The 19,966-nt window shown below is 34.6% G+C and overlaps 1 protein-coding gene across 5 annotated transcripts in view; it reads right to left on the bottom strand.

Moving 5' to 3' along the window:
• Positions 1 to 19,966, bottom strand: part of clstn1 (calsyntenin 1) — a 97,634-nt gene that overhangs the window by 10,579 nt on the left and 67,089 nt on the right. For 2 of the 5 annotated variants that reach the window (XM_028807904.2, XM_028807905.2), the window contains 11 exons: positions 19,756 to 19,951; positions 18,496 to 18,704; positions 15,549 to 15,698; positions 15,158 to 15,343; positions 13,938 to 14,186; positions 13,048 to 13,169; positions 12,269 to 12,431; positions 7,870 to 7,920; positions 7,012 to 7,169; positions 517 to 665; positions 148 to 374 (listed from right to left, as the gene is read on the bottom strand). In XM_028807904.2, coding sequence (XP_028663737.1) covers positions 148 to 374; positions 517 to 665; positions 7,012 to 7,169; positions 7,870 to 7,920; positions 12,269 to 12,431; positions 13,048 to 13,169; positions 13,938 to 14,186; positions 15,158 to 15,343; positions 15,549 to 15,698; positions 18,496 to 18,704; positions 19,756 to 19,951 — 1,860 coding nt within the window. Of the gene's footprint in view, positions 1 to 147; positions 375 to 516; positions 666 to 7,011; positions 7,170 to 7,869; positions 7,921 to 12,268; positions 12,432 to 13,034; positions 13,170 to 13,937; positions 14,187 to 15,157; positions 15,344 to 15,548; positions 15,699 to 18,495; positions 18,705 to 19,755; positions 19,952 to 19,966 lie in introns of all 5 variants that reach the window. The other 3 variants (XM_028807906.2, XM_028807907.2, XM_051931425.1) reach the window with 2 other exon arrangements.

Consider the following 19,966-nt stretch of genomic DNA (forward strand, 5'->3'; position numbering starts at 1 on the left):
CTAGCAGAAGAGCTGCTCACATTTGGTGTGCTGTAATCTTATCTGCCACACATGACATATGGATGCGCCTTAAAATGAACACACTGTACAGCAATTTTAAAGGTCAAACCAATTAAGATAATCCACAAATATAAATCACTAGTGTACCTGTTGGATCATCTTCTCCTTCCCCTTCTGGCTCCACCTCACGAGAGATTGTGCTAACAATCCTGAGCTCTGGAAACAGCTTTACACCCTCTTTACTCTCAAATTCTGAAGCTGCCCTTGCAAAGTGATCAATGCCACTTAGGCTAATCTTGGGTTCCTCTGGCTGCAAAACCATGATGTAGCCTTCTACATTTGGGACAGAGATGCAGGTCTCCTCATTAAAACACCTAGAAACACAGACAACGCTTAATTAAGCACACAAGGCTGAATAAATGTATTCAGGAACAGAATAATGCATGTCCTCTGGTGCTCTTTTTTGGATTTTCTACATGTATATAAGTATAGATTAAGGCTTGTACTTTAACATACTTGACAGCTGTTGTGACTTTAAGCCTTCTGATTCCAGGGGTTGGAAACTGACGTGAATTCAAATAAGACACATGTTGCATTGCTTTATCAAAGCTCTCAATGTCATCTCCCTCCATTACCAACAGGGACTGGTTTGGATTAAAGTGAACCTGAAGCAAACAAAACAGAAATACATTTATTTTATACGAGTCTGCTGGAAAATATTTTGTATGTTCTTTAAGGTCAGACAAGTAAATTAACAGTAAGTCTGACATGGAAGTCCAAACTGTATATTAAAATATGATTAAGTTGCCAAAAACAAGACATCTTCTGCTCAATATGCTTAGCAGATAATAAAAATGTACCAACTAAATAAAAGTACACAAAACTCTGTATAATAGGAATAAAAACTACCATTGTTTTACATATTTTAAAGTTTCATTATACAATTTAAAGGGATTCCTAACCACAGTGTCAATTCAGCCTACTTAGGCCTGTAAAAATCTGTTATTTTAACTTATTTTGTTTACCCCATGGAATACATTTTCCAATGTTAGCCATGTTTTTAAAAGTATGAAATAAATGTCAGTCAGTATTTTCTTTTATTTGTCTATCAATTTTGGCTTCTAAATTACAATAATTTTTAAAAAATTGACAAGGTTAATACACTTGAAACTGAGTAGTACAATACAAAGCTCATCAAATAATCAGCATTTAAAAATTGCTTATGAATACGTATCTAAATAAGCTGCATGCCTCTTGCTAACAATGAAAACTATTTTTTTTTTAATATTACCAGTATTTTAAAGTTGCTACTATTAGATTCTGTTAATTATGTAGACTAACCAACAATAGAACATTCAGCTAGAATCAGCTCGCCAAAAGCTTATTTACACCAATTGAGTAAAATTAGCCACAGGCAACTTGTTGTACTTAAACTTTAACAAAGACGCCACATTTCTGTGTCTCCCACATTACAAGAAAGGTCATGATTAGTCTGTCAAGTAAGTCAAGTAGTCTTGTAGTGCCTATTCCCCATTATTACGCTGAGCCCTAACTAATGTTTCCTTTGAAGTTCTGCTTGTAATAATAATAATAATAATTCTTTACATTTATGTAGTGCTTTTCTCATTACTCAAAGCGTGAGTGCCACTTGTGACCAAAGTGTTAACTCAGCCTACACAGGACAGCGCTTAAAGAAATGTTTCTGTAAAATTGATAATTTCATTAGGTAAAATTAAATGACCTACATATGATCCATGAAAATCCAAGTAAATTATAAGCATGTTTACCAGCCACTAAAAGAGAAATGTCACAAATAGCTAGTGAACACAAGAAACACAAATATTATTAGGCACAAGAAAACATATGTGTACATATACATATTAGAAGAATATACATTATGCTTTAGCATTATTCAGAGTTATAAAAAGTATGCAGTAGTGCAGCTGCTTCAAGGATGAACCTTACTTTACTCCTAAGGGCAGCTCAAAATTGACCCATGTGCATGTGTGAGTGCATAAGAAGATCCTGTGATAAACTGCTACATCACCTAGGGTTGTGTGGTATAGTGCAATTTGTGGTGATGTGGGATTTTTAAATAATTTATTAAACTCGCTTCGCTCTGCCCACTGTGCAGTGTCTCTCGCAGACGACGAAGGACTGGCAACGGGGACATGTGTGGCACAGTTGGGCACCTCATAGACTCAGAGAAACTGGAACCTGAGCCAGGTTTAACATTTGACTGCATCTGTTGGCAGGCACCCTCTCTTACTGCAAGGCCCTAAAGAGGTAAGCAAAGGAGACGCCAGATTCTTACAAAGCAGCACTGGTGCTCACATTTTTAGTAGAGGAGCAGATCTGCCTTTGACTTTAACCTCATTTTAAGGATGATTTATTTATTATTTAACTTTTTAACTTCCACATTTTATCTTGATTTTGTTAAGTAATTTATTTATTTTTGGACTGCCACTGCACTATTTGGGCACTTTGTGGTTTTGAACCCATGTTTTGGTTTTGGAATAAAGCACTTATCACTTTGCACCATCCTTGCTGACTATTTGTGTCCTAATATGCCCAGCTCATCCTCAATTATGACTACTGACAGCTGCAGGTCCAAGCTGCCAAAGAACATGGAGCCAACCCAGGCTGTTACAGGTTGTTACCTACCAGCACTGCCAGGCTTTTTGTGCCAGCAACCCTGAATTCTATTAGGAGGGTCTAGGAATGTGATGTCATGTTATTTACAAAAAAACAAATATTCACTCTAAAAGGGAAATGCAAAAGACAGCATATAAAAAATAGGTTGGCAATATCCTTCTGCAGTTATTAGCAGATGAATCACTGGTCCTTAAGAAATTAGGTCTTTTAAACCAAGTGTATAACAGACTACAGAGTGAGGCATAATAGTACTGATGATTTCTGAAAGCCAAGTATTTCATTTACTAAACTTTAACAGTACGAGTCCTACAAGTACAAGGATGCAGCATTTCTTTTAAGTAAACATTGATATTTAATTGATATTTCAAAACAAATGAAATGCTTAAAATTTTATTTGTGCTACAAGAATCTGTCAGAGCTGAAGCTTACTGAAGTGTATTGATAGTCACAAAGCCCTCCTATGCCACCTGGTAGCCAATGGTTTGCAAGTGTGTGTACATTCCACAAGGTCTTGTAGTTCCACAAGTAACCACAAGATGGCAAGCTGCTAAGAAAACCCAGAACAATAACCTTTTAAATGCCTGCAAACAATTAATTAATAGTTCAAAGTGTATCTATAGAGCCTCCAATTTATGTTACCTTAACTTTTGATAGGAGCATTGAAAGACCTGCTTGGCACTAAAAGTGCCATATTTCAAAAAGATTACACAAGAGAATGTTTTTAAAAATTACAACATAAAAAATAGACCACAAAGTCAAATCAGCCTCTCACTCAACAAAAGACCTAAACATTCATTTCACTGAATCAACATACAACTTAGACACCTTTGACACCAGTGTCTCTCTTACCGCATATTACCGCAACTATGTAAAAACTGGTTTGATACCAGTTAAAAATGTAGGTACATTTACAATGTTTTCCAAGTATGTAGGACACAAATTAATTCATTGCCTCATTTCTAGAAGAATTTCCTAGTACAATGTATTATCGACAGCAGGAGTGGGGAACCTCTGGCCAATATGAAATGGCTGCTGAAGGTTTCCAAGATTTGACTCATTTCTTTTTTTTTCCTTCTGTTACAAAGCTGCTCATCATAGATTCTTTAATAATAAATTATTTAAACATAAATTGGAACAGAACTGTGGGTTTACTTTCAATACTTAAATGACCCAGTCATCTTGCCATAGATCATTTACAGTTTTACCATCCAATTGCCCTTGCAAGTGCTCAAACTGGTCTTACAATTGCAACTAACTGTGAAAATGGCAAAGGAAAGGAAATGCTGAATGTCATGTCTTAACACCAGTGAACACAGTTTTACTTTTTTGTGGAAGTGAAAGGCAGGACAGTGTGCTTTATTTTTGGAATGATAACTGATGGCGCACCAGCCACTGATGACCCACATCCAAAAGAAAATGACACAGCATGGTTCTCAATGATGTAGTTACATGTAATTGAATCATTCACAAAGAGAATGTGTGTTTACCATCACTACATCTGAATCTGCAGTTTCCTACATTAAGAAAAGCAGAATGCGGCTAACCAATGGTTTTAGGGAATCACTAAAAGGCCTAGGAACAGACTACAGAGATTTGGCTTACTGCTATTAAGTGTGAAAGCTAAGCATAACATCTTCTCAAAGTTCACATTCTTAAAAGACAGGCTTTGTTCCACACTGGCGGGCATCAACTTGGAGAACCAGCCATTTGTGGTAACAATATCACTGCCACTAAGTATCCCGCAGTAAGTCAAGGAAAGGCATACTCAAGTATTGCAATTAAAATTAAGCTTAAACTGACACTGAGCCATTTATGAACATTCAATCGCATAAATGTCTTTTATTAACATGCTTTTTTCTCAGTAGTCTATGGCCAAGTATCAGTATGTAAAAAATAATCTGGACCAAAACAGGAAAGCTTCCCCACCCCAATCTGCAAGCTGCTCAAATCATTCTATTTGCAGCTTTCATTTCATTATGAATTACAAGAACCATGAAGTATGAAAATAGGACTCTTTTTGTTAGGGCTGTACACAAATGCCCAGTTAAATATAAGGTTAATTTATTTCAAAATTACTCCACATACCATATAAAATATTACATTGCTTTGGACCTAAATACATAACAGAGTTTATCAATACAAACACTCAAGACACATAAAACAATCTCATGGTTTTGGTCATCATAAAGTTTCAAGGATTTATAAAACAACTGTGGGAGGTCAAACCTGTAGCTACAGGGCCCCAAAGATGTTAAACTCTCTGCCTGCTTATGTAAGAGATGCCACATCAGTCTCAGTTTTTAAATCCAGGCTTAAGATTCAATACTTCAGTCTAGCATATGATGATTAGAGCAGCTGATTAGGCTGTTCATATTGCAATTCTGCATTAGCATTTGTTCAAAATATAAAAGCCTGGCAATCCTTATGAACTACTACTGAACCTCCTCTATTCCTTTTATCCTTTCGGTACCCTACTGTTGAATAAGTGCCATAACTGTAGTGCCAAACTACTACTATTGCTTCCCAGTGACAGGGGAGTTTTTTTGAGTCTTGCTTTTTATTAGACTATCCAGCATACGCTTATACTGTAACTATCCATGACGACAAGGCGGTCACCCTAACCTGTACTCAATGAAAAGCACAATAGAAAAAAATAAAATTCTGTGAAGGAGATTACGTACAAACCCATGTATTATATATGACTGCATTATTTTTACATGAAATATACTGTACCTAGGGAAATATAATACAAACTTAAAACAATGTAAATAGATACATTTTTATAGCACTGCAAAGTCTTGTGGTAGGCTTAAGGGGTTGCATCACTCTCTTTAAGGTGTTGTTTTCCCTCCTAGTTAAGGCACTATGCACTATAAAATTTTAAAAGTTTAGAACATACAGGACAGGTGAGGACAACCATTAAGCTTTTAATCTTATTTATGCTGCAGTAAAAGCTGAGCAAAGTAGTCAAACATAGTATTTATTATATAATGTGAACTGCTGTCTATACTGAAAATGTGTGGTTTATGCATTTTTTCACTATGTAAAGAAATAGTGCAAAATTCAAGGTTTAAGCAGAACAGAGTGAGCTTGCCCTGTGATGGACTGACACCTTGACCTTAGTAGCAGATAACTGACAAGACAAGGCTATTAAACAAAGGTTAAGTTTTCTATTTTCAAATAGTTATTTTTTCACATTCATAGCATGCATTCATTTGATAAAAACTTCCTTAGTTAAATTAAGCATAATTTATACATTAAAAGAGTTAGCCTTCTGGTGGCTTACAGTGGTGGTTTATGGGGCACAACAAAACCAACACTGATAGGAACAGAATTCCCAAATTGACCAGGGCAAGAATCCAGCCCATGTATTTAAGGCAAATTCACAATATAGTATATATCCAACCATGGAAAAGGTGGTTAAAAAAAAAAATCTTGCTTGAGCTCTTTAAGGAGGTTGTGCTAGTGCAAGATAATTTGTAAAAATTTCTGGTATTATCTGAACCCATCATGTTGTTAAACTAGTTAATTTAGCATACATATTTAAGCAATATGTTCTGCACTTCTTGATCATTAGCTGGTATTTTGGACAACTGTTAATTAACTTAATTGTTTTACATGGTAGAAATCAAGAGCTTATAGGGCAAGCAAATTTAGCTAACTGATATTTCATCCATGAAAAATATGATATTTCAACTACACCCTTAATGTAATTTCAAGTTAACAAAAACACAACAGAACCATTTTTAAGTATATGTTTAGAATAACTGTTTGAACTTGCTTTAAATATAACAAAAAAGTGTAACTTGAATTTATATGTTTTCATTCATCCATCCTTTTTCTAGACCTTACTGCAAAATTAATTGGTGGAAAGCAGAAACTCTAACACACCCTAAAATAATTGCAGGAAAAGTAAAAATCAGTTAAAACACAAAGAGTTAAGGTAAGACTATCAGAACAGAGTCTGTGTTAAAATAATGCTGCATGCAGTGTTTTGGGATTTACTGTACATAGCAGCTGTTTTTTGGCTACTTTTGATCAACCTGGGTTTCTTTAAGCCCTTCTATAGTCCGCATATGGAATAAACCAAGAGCATAAAATTGGTACAGACTACCTTCATGTGGCATATCAGTACTGAAGACATTTAATTTAGGGAATCTAAAATCCTAAGGAGATGCTTTGTAACAATGTATAAAAAAGGGAAAAAAATGTAGCATTGCTACATGAAGCTTACTGAAACGTCTTGATAGTCACAAAACATTGTGTATGGCACCTTACCAAGAATTCACAAAAATATGTAGACAATAGTTTTAATTAAACACAAACCTACACAATATCATGATTCAAAATTGTTACCTTAATGCTGCTGCCAAGCTCTTCAGGAAGCTGAATATCCAGCCCCTCTTTGCAGGTATACAGGCAATCAATTACTTTCTTGTTCTCCAGTTTACCCGATCGAATCATTAAACCTGCTAAGTTACCATGAAAGAACTGAGCCATACGCAGGTTTCCACCTGTTGACAGGAAAAAGGAAAAGAACAAAAATACACAAAAGGATGTATTTTTCTTGAAAATTATAAATTAATGTCATCATGCATGTTAAAAAGTTTCACCAGAAAACCAGTCTTACAGATTATGAACATTGCACTGAAAGAATACATATTTTATCATGCAGTTTGCTTCACATTAGGAAAACAAAAAAAAAAATCCAACTAAATGAAAAAAGGGCATTTATGCGGATGTGTCAGTGGCATTTTAAATAACCATGCATGTTATGAAAACAAAACCCAACATGCAATGCTAATGCAGCTGTATAAAATATTGTCTCTTACATAGTATGAGGATAGAATTCAGGAGAGCATTTAAGCCAGATTTATTGAGGTTAACCCAAATAAAGATGAATTTCTATTCCTGCACCAGAAATGCATGCTTTTTAAATATTCAGGATTTAAAACACAAAATTTAAAAAAAATGCATTTCTTATGCTTTTGCAACAGGTATAAATGTTTACTGGTACAAAATGTACTGTACCTACATCTGTTGGATATGCTTGAAAGAAAATAATTTAAACAGTACTTAAAAACGAACACAATTTCTTAAAAAGGAAAAAGGTGAAAATAATACAAGCTGCAAACAGCACAATGAAAAAAATGATGGCATAAAAGCAATGTTTATCTCATGCTAGAAAGGCACTGAAATGGCTTAAAACGCAACCTGCGAACATCTCGGGATTGGTGTCATTTTCATTCTCATGTTCTGCATTGTCTGTAAAAGGCAAAGTATAAAAGAACAGGGAGAGTGGAGAGTGGAGAAGAATTAATAGAGAAAGGGCTACAGTAAGTAACTGGCACAAGAGATTGACTTAGGCTCAAAAGATCAAGAATCTGAATGGCAATTAGAGGTTATCAATTTAGGCTGTTAAAGACTATAAACAATAAAATATATTATATTATATGTAAATTAAATTAATATTGACCAAAACTTTGCTACTGATAATCCTGCAAAATAACCTAAATTCCAGAACAGAAAAAAAATTCAATGGCTATAGTGTTTATTACAACATATCCTAAACAAACAATATAAGGGAAGGTGCCTTGAATGTATTATTATTATCACTGTTTCTGAAGAAAACACATAAATGGTAAAATAAGTTACTAAAATAAGTTCTAGTTTTATTATTATCATGTTAACAGTATAAAAATAAAGGTATCCTTCAAAAATTATTGAGGGGGAGGTGTTGTTGAACACATTTTGTCTACATATTAATCAAGGTATCTTAAAGAAAATAAGTGCTATAAATTTATACCAAGAGTTATATGGGATTTCAAACCATACTGAAAAACTTTAAAGATTACAAGATCCAATAGTCTGTACCATGTTTATAAAATGTGCACGTACCTATGCCCCAGAAAATTACAGCAATGTTAGAAAAGAAATAACTACATTTTCTACTGAAAACCTTTGTGGGGCACAATTGTTTATTTATGATTAAATGGTAGTTTTTGCAGCTTGTTTAAAGATTTCACACAACATACCCATCCAATGCACCAAGCCGTAGTTACAAAGCTTGTATATTTAACAAATGTTTATTTAACAATGTGAATTTAAAGGAGTGAAGTTGTTGTGCTGGGCAAATTACATTTTTTTGTTATTGGTTTGACAAATCTGGGTTACTTCTTATGTTGTAAAAAGTAATCCTATACACAAAAGTACAGGTTGTGTCTGTATTCTGTCTAATTTTCAAGAAGATTTCAGTGCCCTAGAAGTCAATCTAGACAACCATTTTCTAAATGCACCATTGCTGGAAGTCAGTGACTATTTCAGAAGCACCGCATGCTCAGGAAATGCTTCATATAATTACTGCATGCATCGTATAATTATGTAACCATATTTTCATACTCTAGCATGCTTATCCACTTAAAGGCTGGGGTGCAGCTACAGCTATAAGGTGGAAACCAACTATGGATAAGGAGTTCCAGTGCATTGAAGGGCGCACAAATACATACACACAGAAACCTACACTGGGCCAATTTAGAGTTTTCAACAAAGATAACATGGATGTCATTGTGATGTGAAAGAAAATCAAAGCAAGTATCTGGAGAAAACTCCACAAAGACATGGGAAAAAAAAACTTAAACAGGTAGTGTCCAGGCTTTTCGCAAATTGTGTGTTTCCATTTCCCATTTTTGAGAACTTACAAGGAAATAGTTTAAGGCCATGAATTTACATCTAGACACTTTTAGTTTTATTCAGTTTCAAGACACAGGCCAATTGAACAGCTTTATAGATGTGAAAAATAACATTTACTACATAAGCATATGCCCCCCAAAAAAAAAAAAAAAATAATCATAATAATAATGCATTTTATTTATAGGGGCACTTTACATTAGCAGTAAATCTCAAAGTGCAACATAAAAAGTTTAAACAAAGGCAAGGCAAGATAAAAACAGAGATTAAACAACCATAATTATAGCATTCTTGTTAATAAGCTTTCCTAAATAGAAAAGTCTTTAGCTGTTTTTTTAAAACAGCCCACAATCTGCTGTGTTCTCAGGCTCTCTGGTAGGGCATTCCAGAGCCGTGGAACAGCGGCAGCAAAGGCTTGGTCTCCCACTGTATGAAGTTTGGTCACAGGTGGGCGAAGGCGGTAGGTATTTGTAAAACGGAGGTTTCTTGTAGTGGATTGTAATATAAGGAGTTCTTTAAGATATTGTGGGGCATTTCCATTGATACACTGGTGAGTAAACAAACAGAGTTTGTATTCAATATGGAGATGGATAGGGAGCCAATGAAGTGATCGAAGGATTTGTGAAATGTGTTCATATTTCCGCACCCTCATCAGGATTCTTGCAGCATTATTTTGAATTTGTTGGAGCTTTTGAAGGCTCATGTTGGGTATCCTGATGAGGAGTGCATTACAATAGTCCAGTCTGGATGAGACAAAGGCATGAACCAGCTTTTCAGCATCACAGAGGGAGAGGTAGGGACGGAGTTTGGCTATGTTTCGGAGATGAAGGAATGCAGTTTTACAAAGGTGACAGATATGTGTATCAAATGACAGATGGGAGTCTCACTTGACACCCAGATTTGTAACAGAAGGGTAGAAGGTAATGGTACGGTCAGAAAAGGAAACACAATTTACTGAGGAATGAAGTTGATGGGGGGTGCCAATTAAAAGAGCTTCAGTTTTGGTGCTGTTCAGCTTAAGGAAGTTCTTGGACATCCAGGCCTCAATCTCATCCAAGCAAGAGGAAAAAGTTGATGGAGATGCAAGAGAAGTCGAATCCAGTCTCACATAGAGCTGCATATCATCAGCATAGCAATGGAATGAAACTCCATGCTTGCGGATGATGTGACCCACGGTTAGCATATACTGTAGATATTAAAGAGGCCCAAGGACTGATCTTTGTGGGACCCCACAGGTGACAGTGTGGGTGTGAGATTTAGCATCCCCTAAGGCCACATACTCAGTCCAGTCTGCAAGATAGGACTCAAACCACTCCAAAGCAATGCCAGAAAGTCCAATTATATAGTAAAGACGATGAAGGAGAATATTATGATCTACCGTATCAAATGCAGCTGTAAGGTCCAGGAGGACAAGGAGTGATGGAGAGTCATTGGTGACTCTGACCAGGGCTGTCTCTGTGCTGTGAGAAGTTCGGAAACCAGATTGAAATTTTTCAAACAGATTGAATTTTTTGAGGTGATCCTGAAGCTGAACCAAAACAATCTTTTCCAAAATCTTAGACAAAAATGGCATGTTGGAGATCAGACAATAGTTTGCTATCACTTCAGGATCCAAAGAGGATTTTTTTTAAATGAGGTCTAATTTTTTCTGGTTTTCAAGGCCAGTGGGACTAAGCTGCTCTGGAGAGAGTGATTAATGATATCAGCAATAAGAGGGCTTATATCTGATATATTAGCTTTTACCAGAGGAGTAGGAAAAGGGTCTAATAAACACGTTGAAGGTCTCATCCTCTGTATGATGTCCTCAACTTCTTTGGTACGGAGGAACTGGGAATGGCAGCCCATTGGCTTTGATGTAGAAACATCTAGCGAAGGGAGGGCTGGAGGCAGACAATGAGGAGCAGATGCTGTCCACTTTAGAGGCGAAATATTCACTAAAATTATGGCACTGCTCCTCTGTGAAATTATTACAGGCGTAGGTGTGAGGATTGAGTAAATGGCTTATCACAGAAAAAAGTTGTATGGAATTTCCAGGACTGTTGTTGATTAAATTTGAATAGTATTGAAATTTGCCAGTGGTCAGTGCCTTGGAGTAGTTTTTTTTGTGTTCCCGATAAGCTAATTTGTGGAAAACAAAAATATTATGCTATGGAGGCTTTAAAACAGATCCTTATAAAATTGTGCCATTATGTCTTCTTTTTAAATACAGTTAATATGCACAATTTATTTGTATTCACAGCAGTCCCATAATATCAAATGGATATATATCTTTAAAAGCTTGGATTTTGAAGCTGAGAGTTGTACTACGAGCTTGGAGAATGTAACATTGTCACTAAGGAGTAAAAAGATCTGGCAACAGGCTGTGATTATGTACGTTTCTCATATAGGTCACTCTAATATGATAGAAGAGTTAAATACAACTTTCATCTGCTATCATAAAAAGCAGAAAACGCCTGGCTGCAGCTGACTAAATAGTACAAATGCAAGCACTGTAAACTGGAGAGGTTAGGAAGAATCCCCTTGTCTGACAAATTCTAGTTCCTGTATTTGAAATTGAGTAAAGGAACAGGACATGGCAAAAACAAGTTCATGGATATATTTCACCAGATATCCATAATGCATGCTTCTGCTGGCAGAGGAATGGTTAGTTTTCATGACTGACACCAGGCCCTTCTAATATGTATAAAACACATTTTGAACGTCACAGATTCAGAAAAATCTGCATAACGTTGCTTTCACTTTATGATGATATAATGTACCAGGACACCAAAAACTCTTACTATATGCACCAAGATCTCACACTATAACACAATGAAATTTGCAAAAATGAAGCGGTATATACTGTACTAACAAATAAACACTATCACAGTTTCTACTTCTATGAATATTTTTTTTCCAATGAATAAATGATTTCACACCAGATTACCTTGCCAGCATGCACCAACCACTAGCTGTGTTTCAATCTTAGAAGGATGCAGTGGATAATCTTCAGTCACCTGGAATGGATCATATGACACTCCATCTACATAGAGTGCCACAGTGGGAAAATCAATGCTAAGGACATAGTGGTGCCACTCTTTGTCACATGCCTAAAACAGAAACAAAAAGTAATTAAAACAGAAATGACAGTTTATGGAGTTCACAGAATGTTTTATAAATTAAGTAAAATTTTGAATAGTTAAACATAATATTTAAAGCTTCACTATTTTATTTAACCATCAAACAGTTTTAACTAAAGTAGCTTTAATGTAGCTACATAGTTTATGGAACTTTATCAAAAAGTACTCGATAAACAAGAGGTCAGATTTCACTAGTGATTCAATAAAGTGTTCCCTTCTGCATTAAAGCACCGTATTACTATCACAATCTAAACTTTTAAGTATTGGATTGTTTCACTTTAAAAGATTTTTTTACTTTCATTTTCACATTTCTTGGATATCACCATACTTTGTTAATGAAAACTATCATATGCAATTGCTCTTTTCTGTTATTTAAAGACATTTAACGTAACTATACCTTTTGAGTAATGTGAGGTGCAGTTATGCCTATAAAATTTATTAACATTCTATAACACATTTAAATTTCAGAAACCGTTATGAATATATGAGCTAGCACATAATTAACAAAAATAAAACCTTAACAGATAGCCTTGCACCAAAAACACTCAATATAGATGAAAAAAATAGACAAACCCCTGTCACTTGCCTGATCAAGTTTCCAATGGAATTCAGCAGGTTTGTAGATCTCACTGACTGAAGGATCTTGACGGAACAGAAATACAAATCTGCAGTTGTGTACATAGACTGCATAATGATGGCGATTCATATCTGTTGAGAAAACAAAACAAAAATGTGATTCAAGTTATGAACTAAATACTCTTGTTACATAACAGTAATGTAACAAAAAGTAATCGGTACCAAAAAAATCAACTATATATTGTTACATTATGTAATTATTTGTTAAACATTATGAATTGACTGGAAAATAAGCCCTAATTTAGAGCACACTGAAAAATTATTTGCAACCAATCTAATTTTCTGCTATGATCCTCAAACAAAAACATTATATACAAGAGGCCCTGACCTTTGTCATGTATTTCCATATTTTCATTAAGCCATTCCAAAAGTAAATTCCTCTTTCAAGCATCTGATGTAGATTTGATTATGTCATTCAGATCAAGGCCTTGTTGCACTACAACTTCACCTACAGTTCACATATGAATTGTCTTACCTGAAGAATTATTCTGTTATAAGGAGAGTTATGGGCTACTTCAATAATAGTAAGATTAGTCCTTAATGCAGCTAAGCATTCCAAACCATGACATTATCACATTGAATGTTTGTATCACATCAACGTCAAACAAATAAAAGAAGCACCTATGTTTGGTATCATTCTTATATCAGACTATTTTCTATATGATACTGCAATACCCTCTATGACAAATGTGCTATGATAGCAAAAAAACAAAAAAAAAAAGAAACACAAACACAAGTCAAAGTGCTTTGAAAAGAAGTGTTAGCAGAAATGACCCCCAAAGATTTGAGTTTGATCAGAATATTTCAAATTGTTTTTGTATTTTCTACATATATACTAACCTGTCTTATCAGAGTTACACAGGATGTGCTCTTTCTCTCTGGCACCAGGACCATGTCTCATCCACACAGAGATTGTGAAAGGTTCTTTCATGTTGGTTGTAACAACACCTTCAGGAATCTTGATAGCTTGTGTACCATTGAATTCAAACACCTGGTCACTATCATGACCATTGTCAGTAGGAAGGCCTGCAGTCCAGTTAACTGTGCTGCTGGGAGCTGGAAGTAATTCCACTGTCCCTGAAGATACACCTGTAACACACATTAATGAAGAATTGAGTAGGTATGGGGAAGTAAGAGGTAGAAGTGGCACTGTGGTCCTTTTGTTTGATTCTATGCCAACGTACCGTCTGGGCAGACTTTGTATTTATTCTCAACGTACCACCTATCGACAATTTGGTATCCTCCCATAGATGAGAATCATTCTGTGAGGTATATTCACTATGCTAAATTTCCAAGGTTGTATGCTTATGTGGAAGCATTTGAGTATAAAATGTAGTTATCTGGTATGGCTGTTTAATATAAAAATGCATATGATTTCTACATTAAAAATGTAGCTTGTAAAGAATTCAGATCAAAATATAATTTAAAATAAGTCTAAAGTTTGGAAGGTGGTTGAGAACTTCAGTGAAGTATTGATTCAATATCATGCTATGTATGAATTTAGGGTTATACTGTTTAAATATGTATGATATAAAATGTTATTAATACTTGTGAAATGTAAACATGAGAAGCATCTCCAGTTTTTTTTATGTGTAATGATGCTGGTTATCAAGCAACAATTCCAGAAAATAGCTTCACTAAAAATCAGGAATAATAACTGCATATGCCAAAATTATTACATACTTTTGAAAAATTACTTTAGACTTGAACAATAAAGAGACAGCAGTCAACCATTTTTGAATGATATAACAGAAGTGCATAAATTTGCAGAAGCCTGATAATGAAACACTACTATGAGAAAAAGCAATTCTGTGAGACTACTGAATCTAAGATAGATCATTACTAATTTTACGAAGATGGCAGGAAGAAATATTATTTACAAACTACTCAAAAGTATAAAACAGTGACATTTATTATAATAAATAAATGTTTCCATCCACAGGATACTGGGAAAAGCACATGAATGCAAAAATGGAAAGTTAATGTACCTATTAATAAAGTAAAATCCATGTAAACTGGCTCCATAGAAAAGACTATTTCTAAGAAATAACAGTTCTTACCACATAATCTATGAAGAGACTTTTCAGAGTATGTATCTCTGTCACAGCCCTTGCCGATATGATTGGTTTCTAGTTCAATATTTGCCTCAATTGAAGTAATTGGCTCTTCGCAGGTTTCTAAATGCATGCCAGGGAACAAAGCCAAACTTCCTGTTCCAGGCTCATATTCCATTCTTTTATTCCACCCTGCATACATAAAGATATAGTTACATAAAAAAGACAGCAGAAAAATAAAGATTTACTTGAATTAAAATAAAGACTTCCTATTTCAGTATCCTTTGATCTTTGCATCACTTAACACAAGCTGGTATACAATATATCATTTATCTTTCAAATTTTGAGGCACTCATGTAAAAATAACTTCTGTGATAATGTAAGAAACTAACAGTACCTTGCCAGCCAGGTTTACATGTAGGTTTTATGTTTATTTTAACAAGAACATCATCCACAGCACGCTTCTTTCCACAATCATATGCTGTAACTGTTAGCTTATACTGGCGTTCTTTGCTGTAGTTAAGTTTCTCTGTGTTTCTAATATATCCTGGAAAACATCATTTATGAAAAAAAAATCAATTTAAAGACAGTAATATTATAGTTACACTTAAAAAATAGTATTATAAAATGTATTTAAAAAGTTCTTAATCTGTTAAAACAATCCAGGGTGGTCCGATCACAAATATATTTTACAATATTGTCTAACACAGAATAATGATTTTATATGTTATAATAAATTAGCAGACAAGACCTTATAATTTAAATTATTTTTAAAAATTATAATTATAACGCTAAAGCAATATTTTTCTCAACTTTAGTTGTAAAAGAAAGTTGTGATCTTAACATTCTTTATTACATGCAATCTGTCATAAAGGTAATAAAACCTCTGTTTTAACTCTGGGCTTGTGCAATGTGGCAAATGTGCTTTTATTTCACAATATAGGATTATAGTTCCATTTATGTCAAAACTGGTGATATGCCAACATAATCAAAAATGCACGAACACAAGCATTATACAGACAATTATGGAAACATTCAAAAAGGCAAGCGCGATTTCAAAAAAAGCATCATTTTACTTATTAATAAATCTACAATGGTATTTAACATGTTTAACAGATTTGTCATTTAGTTAACATAATAAACAAAGTACATAGATTTAAATAAACAATACAATCTACATGAATATATGTGAAAATAACATTGTTCATGAAATTCTACAAATACCCGAATGGCACCAAATTTAAAAATTAAATTGAATCGATTACCATGCTACTTATAAAATCGAGCTACATGCATGCATACAGTTACAATTAGATGATACCATGACCTGTCACAATCACCCCATGCATTTTTTTGTTTAAGGAAGTTGCATAAGGACTAGTATTTGAATTTGCACATATGCCATAGTGCATTTTATATGGACTTTATTATAAAGGAGCTTCATTCTCAAATGATTTGTTAGCCAACATATTACTGTATGGGGTGAGACATGAGCTAGAAACAAAATTAAATTATGAAAAAAGCATATTATAAATGTGAACCTCCTTAAGAAATGTTGAATTGTTTGCATTCCGGGTCAAACAGTTAAAAGCAGACTATGGGGCAAGTTCAACGACAAAAGTGATGAGGACTGCTTTTCTCAAACTAAGCTTCTCCTGAAAATAAGGTTTAACAGCTAAAACCATCAGAAGGAAGAAAGTACTGTAGGTGCCAAGTAAAAATATACCCCACTGAGGATCTATGACATTTTAATGTGAATGTTAAATATATATGAATACACTGTACATTACAGTCTGCAAAATATAAGAGTATTTCAAATCTCTTTAATTGACGTACTTTAAACAGGACTGTACTATTAAATATTGCAAAATTGTTGCAGAGCTGTTTAAGTCAATATTTGTACCTCAACACCAGAAACTGCCTATTTATTTTCTTCAAACGTAAGACACTCTGAAGAGCTCTACTAGAGCTTGGTCCAACCCTCATCATCAACCAGAGGAACCAGTCTGTATGTGGCTCTTTAATCTCTCCTTTACAATAAGGAGCTTGACAACTGACAGCTGAATTATACTTTATGTAATCAAGGAATCTTAGATCATGACTAGTCAATTTGTAATTGATTGCTAAACTCCAGCACATGCTGCCAAGATGCTGCAACACCCAGTGTCTCTTTAACATAAACTAAGGCATCATGTGCTTTAAGTGATTTACAAATGAATTATCTGAATATCCTAAATATTCATATCATAGCAATCAAATGATCATTTCTGACAGCTACTCTTTTTAGTGCTAAGTAGAATTATTGTTAGGAGTTCAGAAATCACATATGTCTTTCAAGTTACAACAGTAGTGAAAAGTCATGTAAAATGACACCTTTTATTGGCTAACTAAAAAGATTAGAATATGCAAGCTTTCGAGGCAACTCGGGCCCCTTCTTCAGGCAAGATGTACTGAAGAAGGGGCCTGAGTTGCCTCGAAAGCTTGCATATTGTAATCTTTTTAGTTAGCCAATAAAAGGTGTCATTTTGCTTGACTTTTTACTATTTTCATAATGGCTAAGACGGTATAACACGCTAGTACTAAGTTACAACAGGTAATCTATCTATAAGCACTTTTTATATGTGGTGAACACATGTGGTGTTCAAATTTCAGTTGTAATATCTCTCTACAGACACGAAGGAAAACAGACAAAAAAAGTTACTTAAACTTTAAATAAAAAGGGGGGGGGGGGGGTGCAGGATCCTCCTCCCCTTGCTGGCATTGAGAAGCAAAACATATTCAACAGATTGTGCTTATTCAAAGTCACTGCCGTAATTTGTTAAACTTTTACATGTTTGTAAAAGATTGGGAGCAAGGCACTTTAAAGGACTTCTTGTAAGGGCCATGTACCTCATATGAAACCATTCATTTCATCCCAATTTTTAAACCTATAAATTTCAATAACAGGAAAACAAAAATTCTATGATTAAATTTTTTGATATCAGTTTCTGGTTTAGATAAATAATAAATATACTTAATCTTTATTATTTATTTATTAAGCTTATTTCTGCTTTTTGTTACTTGATTAAATTGTGTATTTCATTAGTGTAACAAGCTTTATTAGAATTTTTAACAATAACACTGTGTCTCTTGACCATGACAGGAAAGTTCTACTTTCAACCAAACCACAGTCAGGTATTCATTCACATGGGCATGTAATTTTAAAACGTTATCCAGTGATATACAGTATATTGTTTGCAGTTAAAAATAAACAATTAAGGCCTAAAAGAAAGAAAATGTTTATGCCATCAACAAGTCAGTATGATTCCCCTCTTTAACAGTCCCTTGCATCTGAAAAGCATTACCATCTTTATCAATGGTGAAAGGCACATCTGGAGTTACAATTTCATAGCTGCAAATCTGGCTGAACTGGAAGGAGCAGTCTGCATCAACAGCTTCCACTTTAAGGATGTTGTCATACTTTTTCCCCTCTATGACAGTTGCTTTGTATGACTTTTCTTTGAATACAGGAGAGTATTCATTCACATCATTCACTTGAATATGGACAGTTGCTCTAAGAGGTTAAAAAAACATTACGTAAATACTATCAGACATTTAAGAATAAGATACCACTTCAACTTTTTTTTTGTTAGTATGCAGTATATTTTAGCTATTTTCTACATCTGTAAGGGAAGCAGTGGTACAGTACTATGCACATGGAAAGAGTTATTTATAAAAATTAAACTCTGGCCTTAAATGGAACTTTTCAATCATAAAACTGCAATGCATATGCAGAGTATCATAAAGGTATTCAGATTCCTTAAAAGTTTTCGGAATGTTAGATATGGCCATTGCACCAGCTATGGAGACCACAGGCAAAATAGCTTGAATTCCCTGTGTTTGACCCTTATGTTTGTGCTGGTTTTTCAAGGCACTCTGGATTTTCCCCTGAACACAGGAGGTGTAAGCTTCATCATACTGATTATAAAAGTCATACTGATTTTAAAAGAATCTCTTAAAATTTTGCATAACAAAATGAAACTAGTAAGGGAAAGTCACAGAGAGGGCAACATTCACTTTCAAAGATGTAGAGATATAAGAAGCAGAGAGGAAAGTAAAGCACTATGTGTGACACAAGCTTAACACTGCCTGCCCCTAAAGAAAAACTCTTTCCAGGGAAGTATGTAGAAGAAGGCAACGTTAAGCTTTCAGAATACCTGTCCTCAGCAAGGACTTCTTTCTGTCTTAGAGAAGACCGCAGCATTGGAAAATATTGTCAATTTTTTTATAACCAAACAATATTCCAAAACTTGTAAAGGATCTGAATACTTTTTAATGCGTAATACATGCAAATCCCGACACACAAGGATGTAGCATGATGTAGAACAGTTTATTTATAATAATAATAATAATAATTCATTATAAAAGAATGACTGCACTGTATGTTAAAGCCTTGTTTAGAAATAAATGCAACCTAACTCAAACAGTTCACATACAGGGTATGTTACCAGAGGTGTAGTCTACTATATTAGTTGTTGTGACAGCAACTGACAATAGGTACCTAAAAGGCCACTTTAACAAAGTAATAAGTCAAAATTAACTATTTTCGCAGAAAGTGTACTCACTTGTGGGATTTCTTCATGTTGGCACCGTCTGGACCCTCTCCACAATCATATGCCTGTATTGTGAATGTGTGCTCCTTTTGCAGCTCACAGTCAAGCTTTTCCTTGGAGCGAATGACTCCCTCGCCAGTTGTTTTGTCCAGCACCATGGCTTCAAATGGAACATTTTGCCCATGAATCCTAAATCCACAGATTTCACCTGGATTTTTAGTCA

Source organism: Erpetoichthys calabaricus, chromosome 8, assembly GCF_900747795.2.
Source record: "Erpetoichthys calabaricus chromosome 8, fErpCal1.3, whole genome shotgun sequence".
Classification (NCBI taxonomy): Eukaryota; Metazoa; Chordata; class Cladistia; order Polypteriformes; family Polypteridae; genus Erpetoichthys; species Erpetoichthys calabaricus.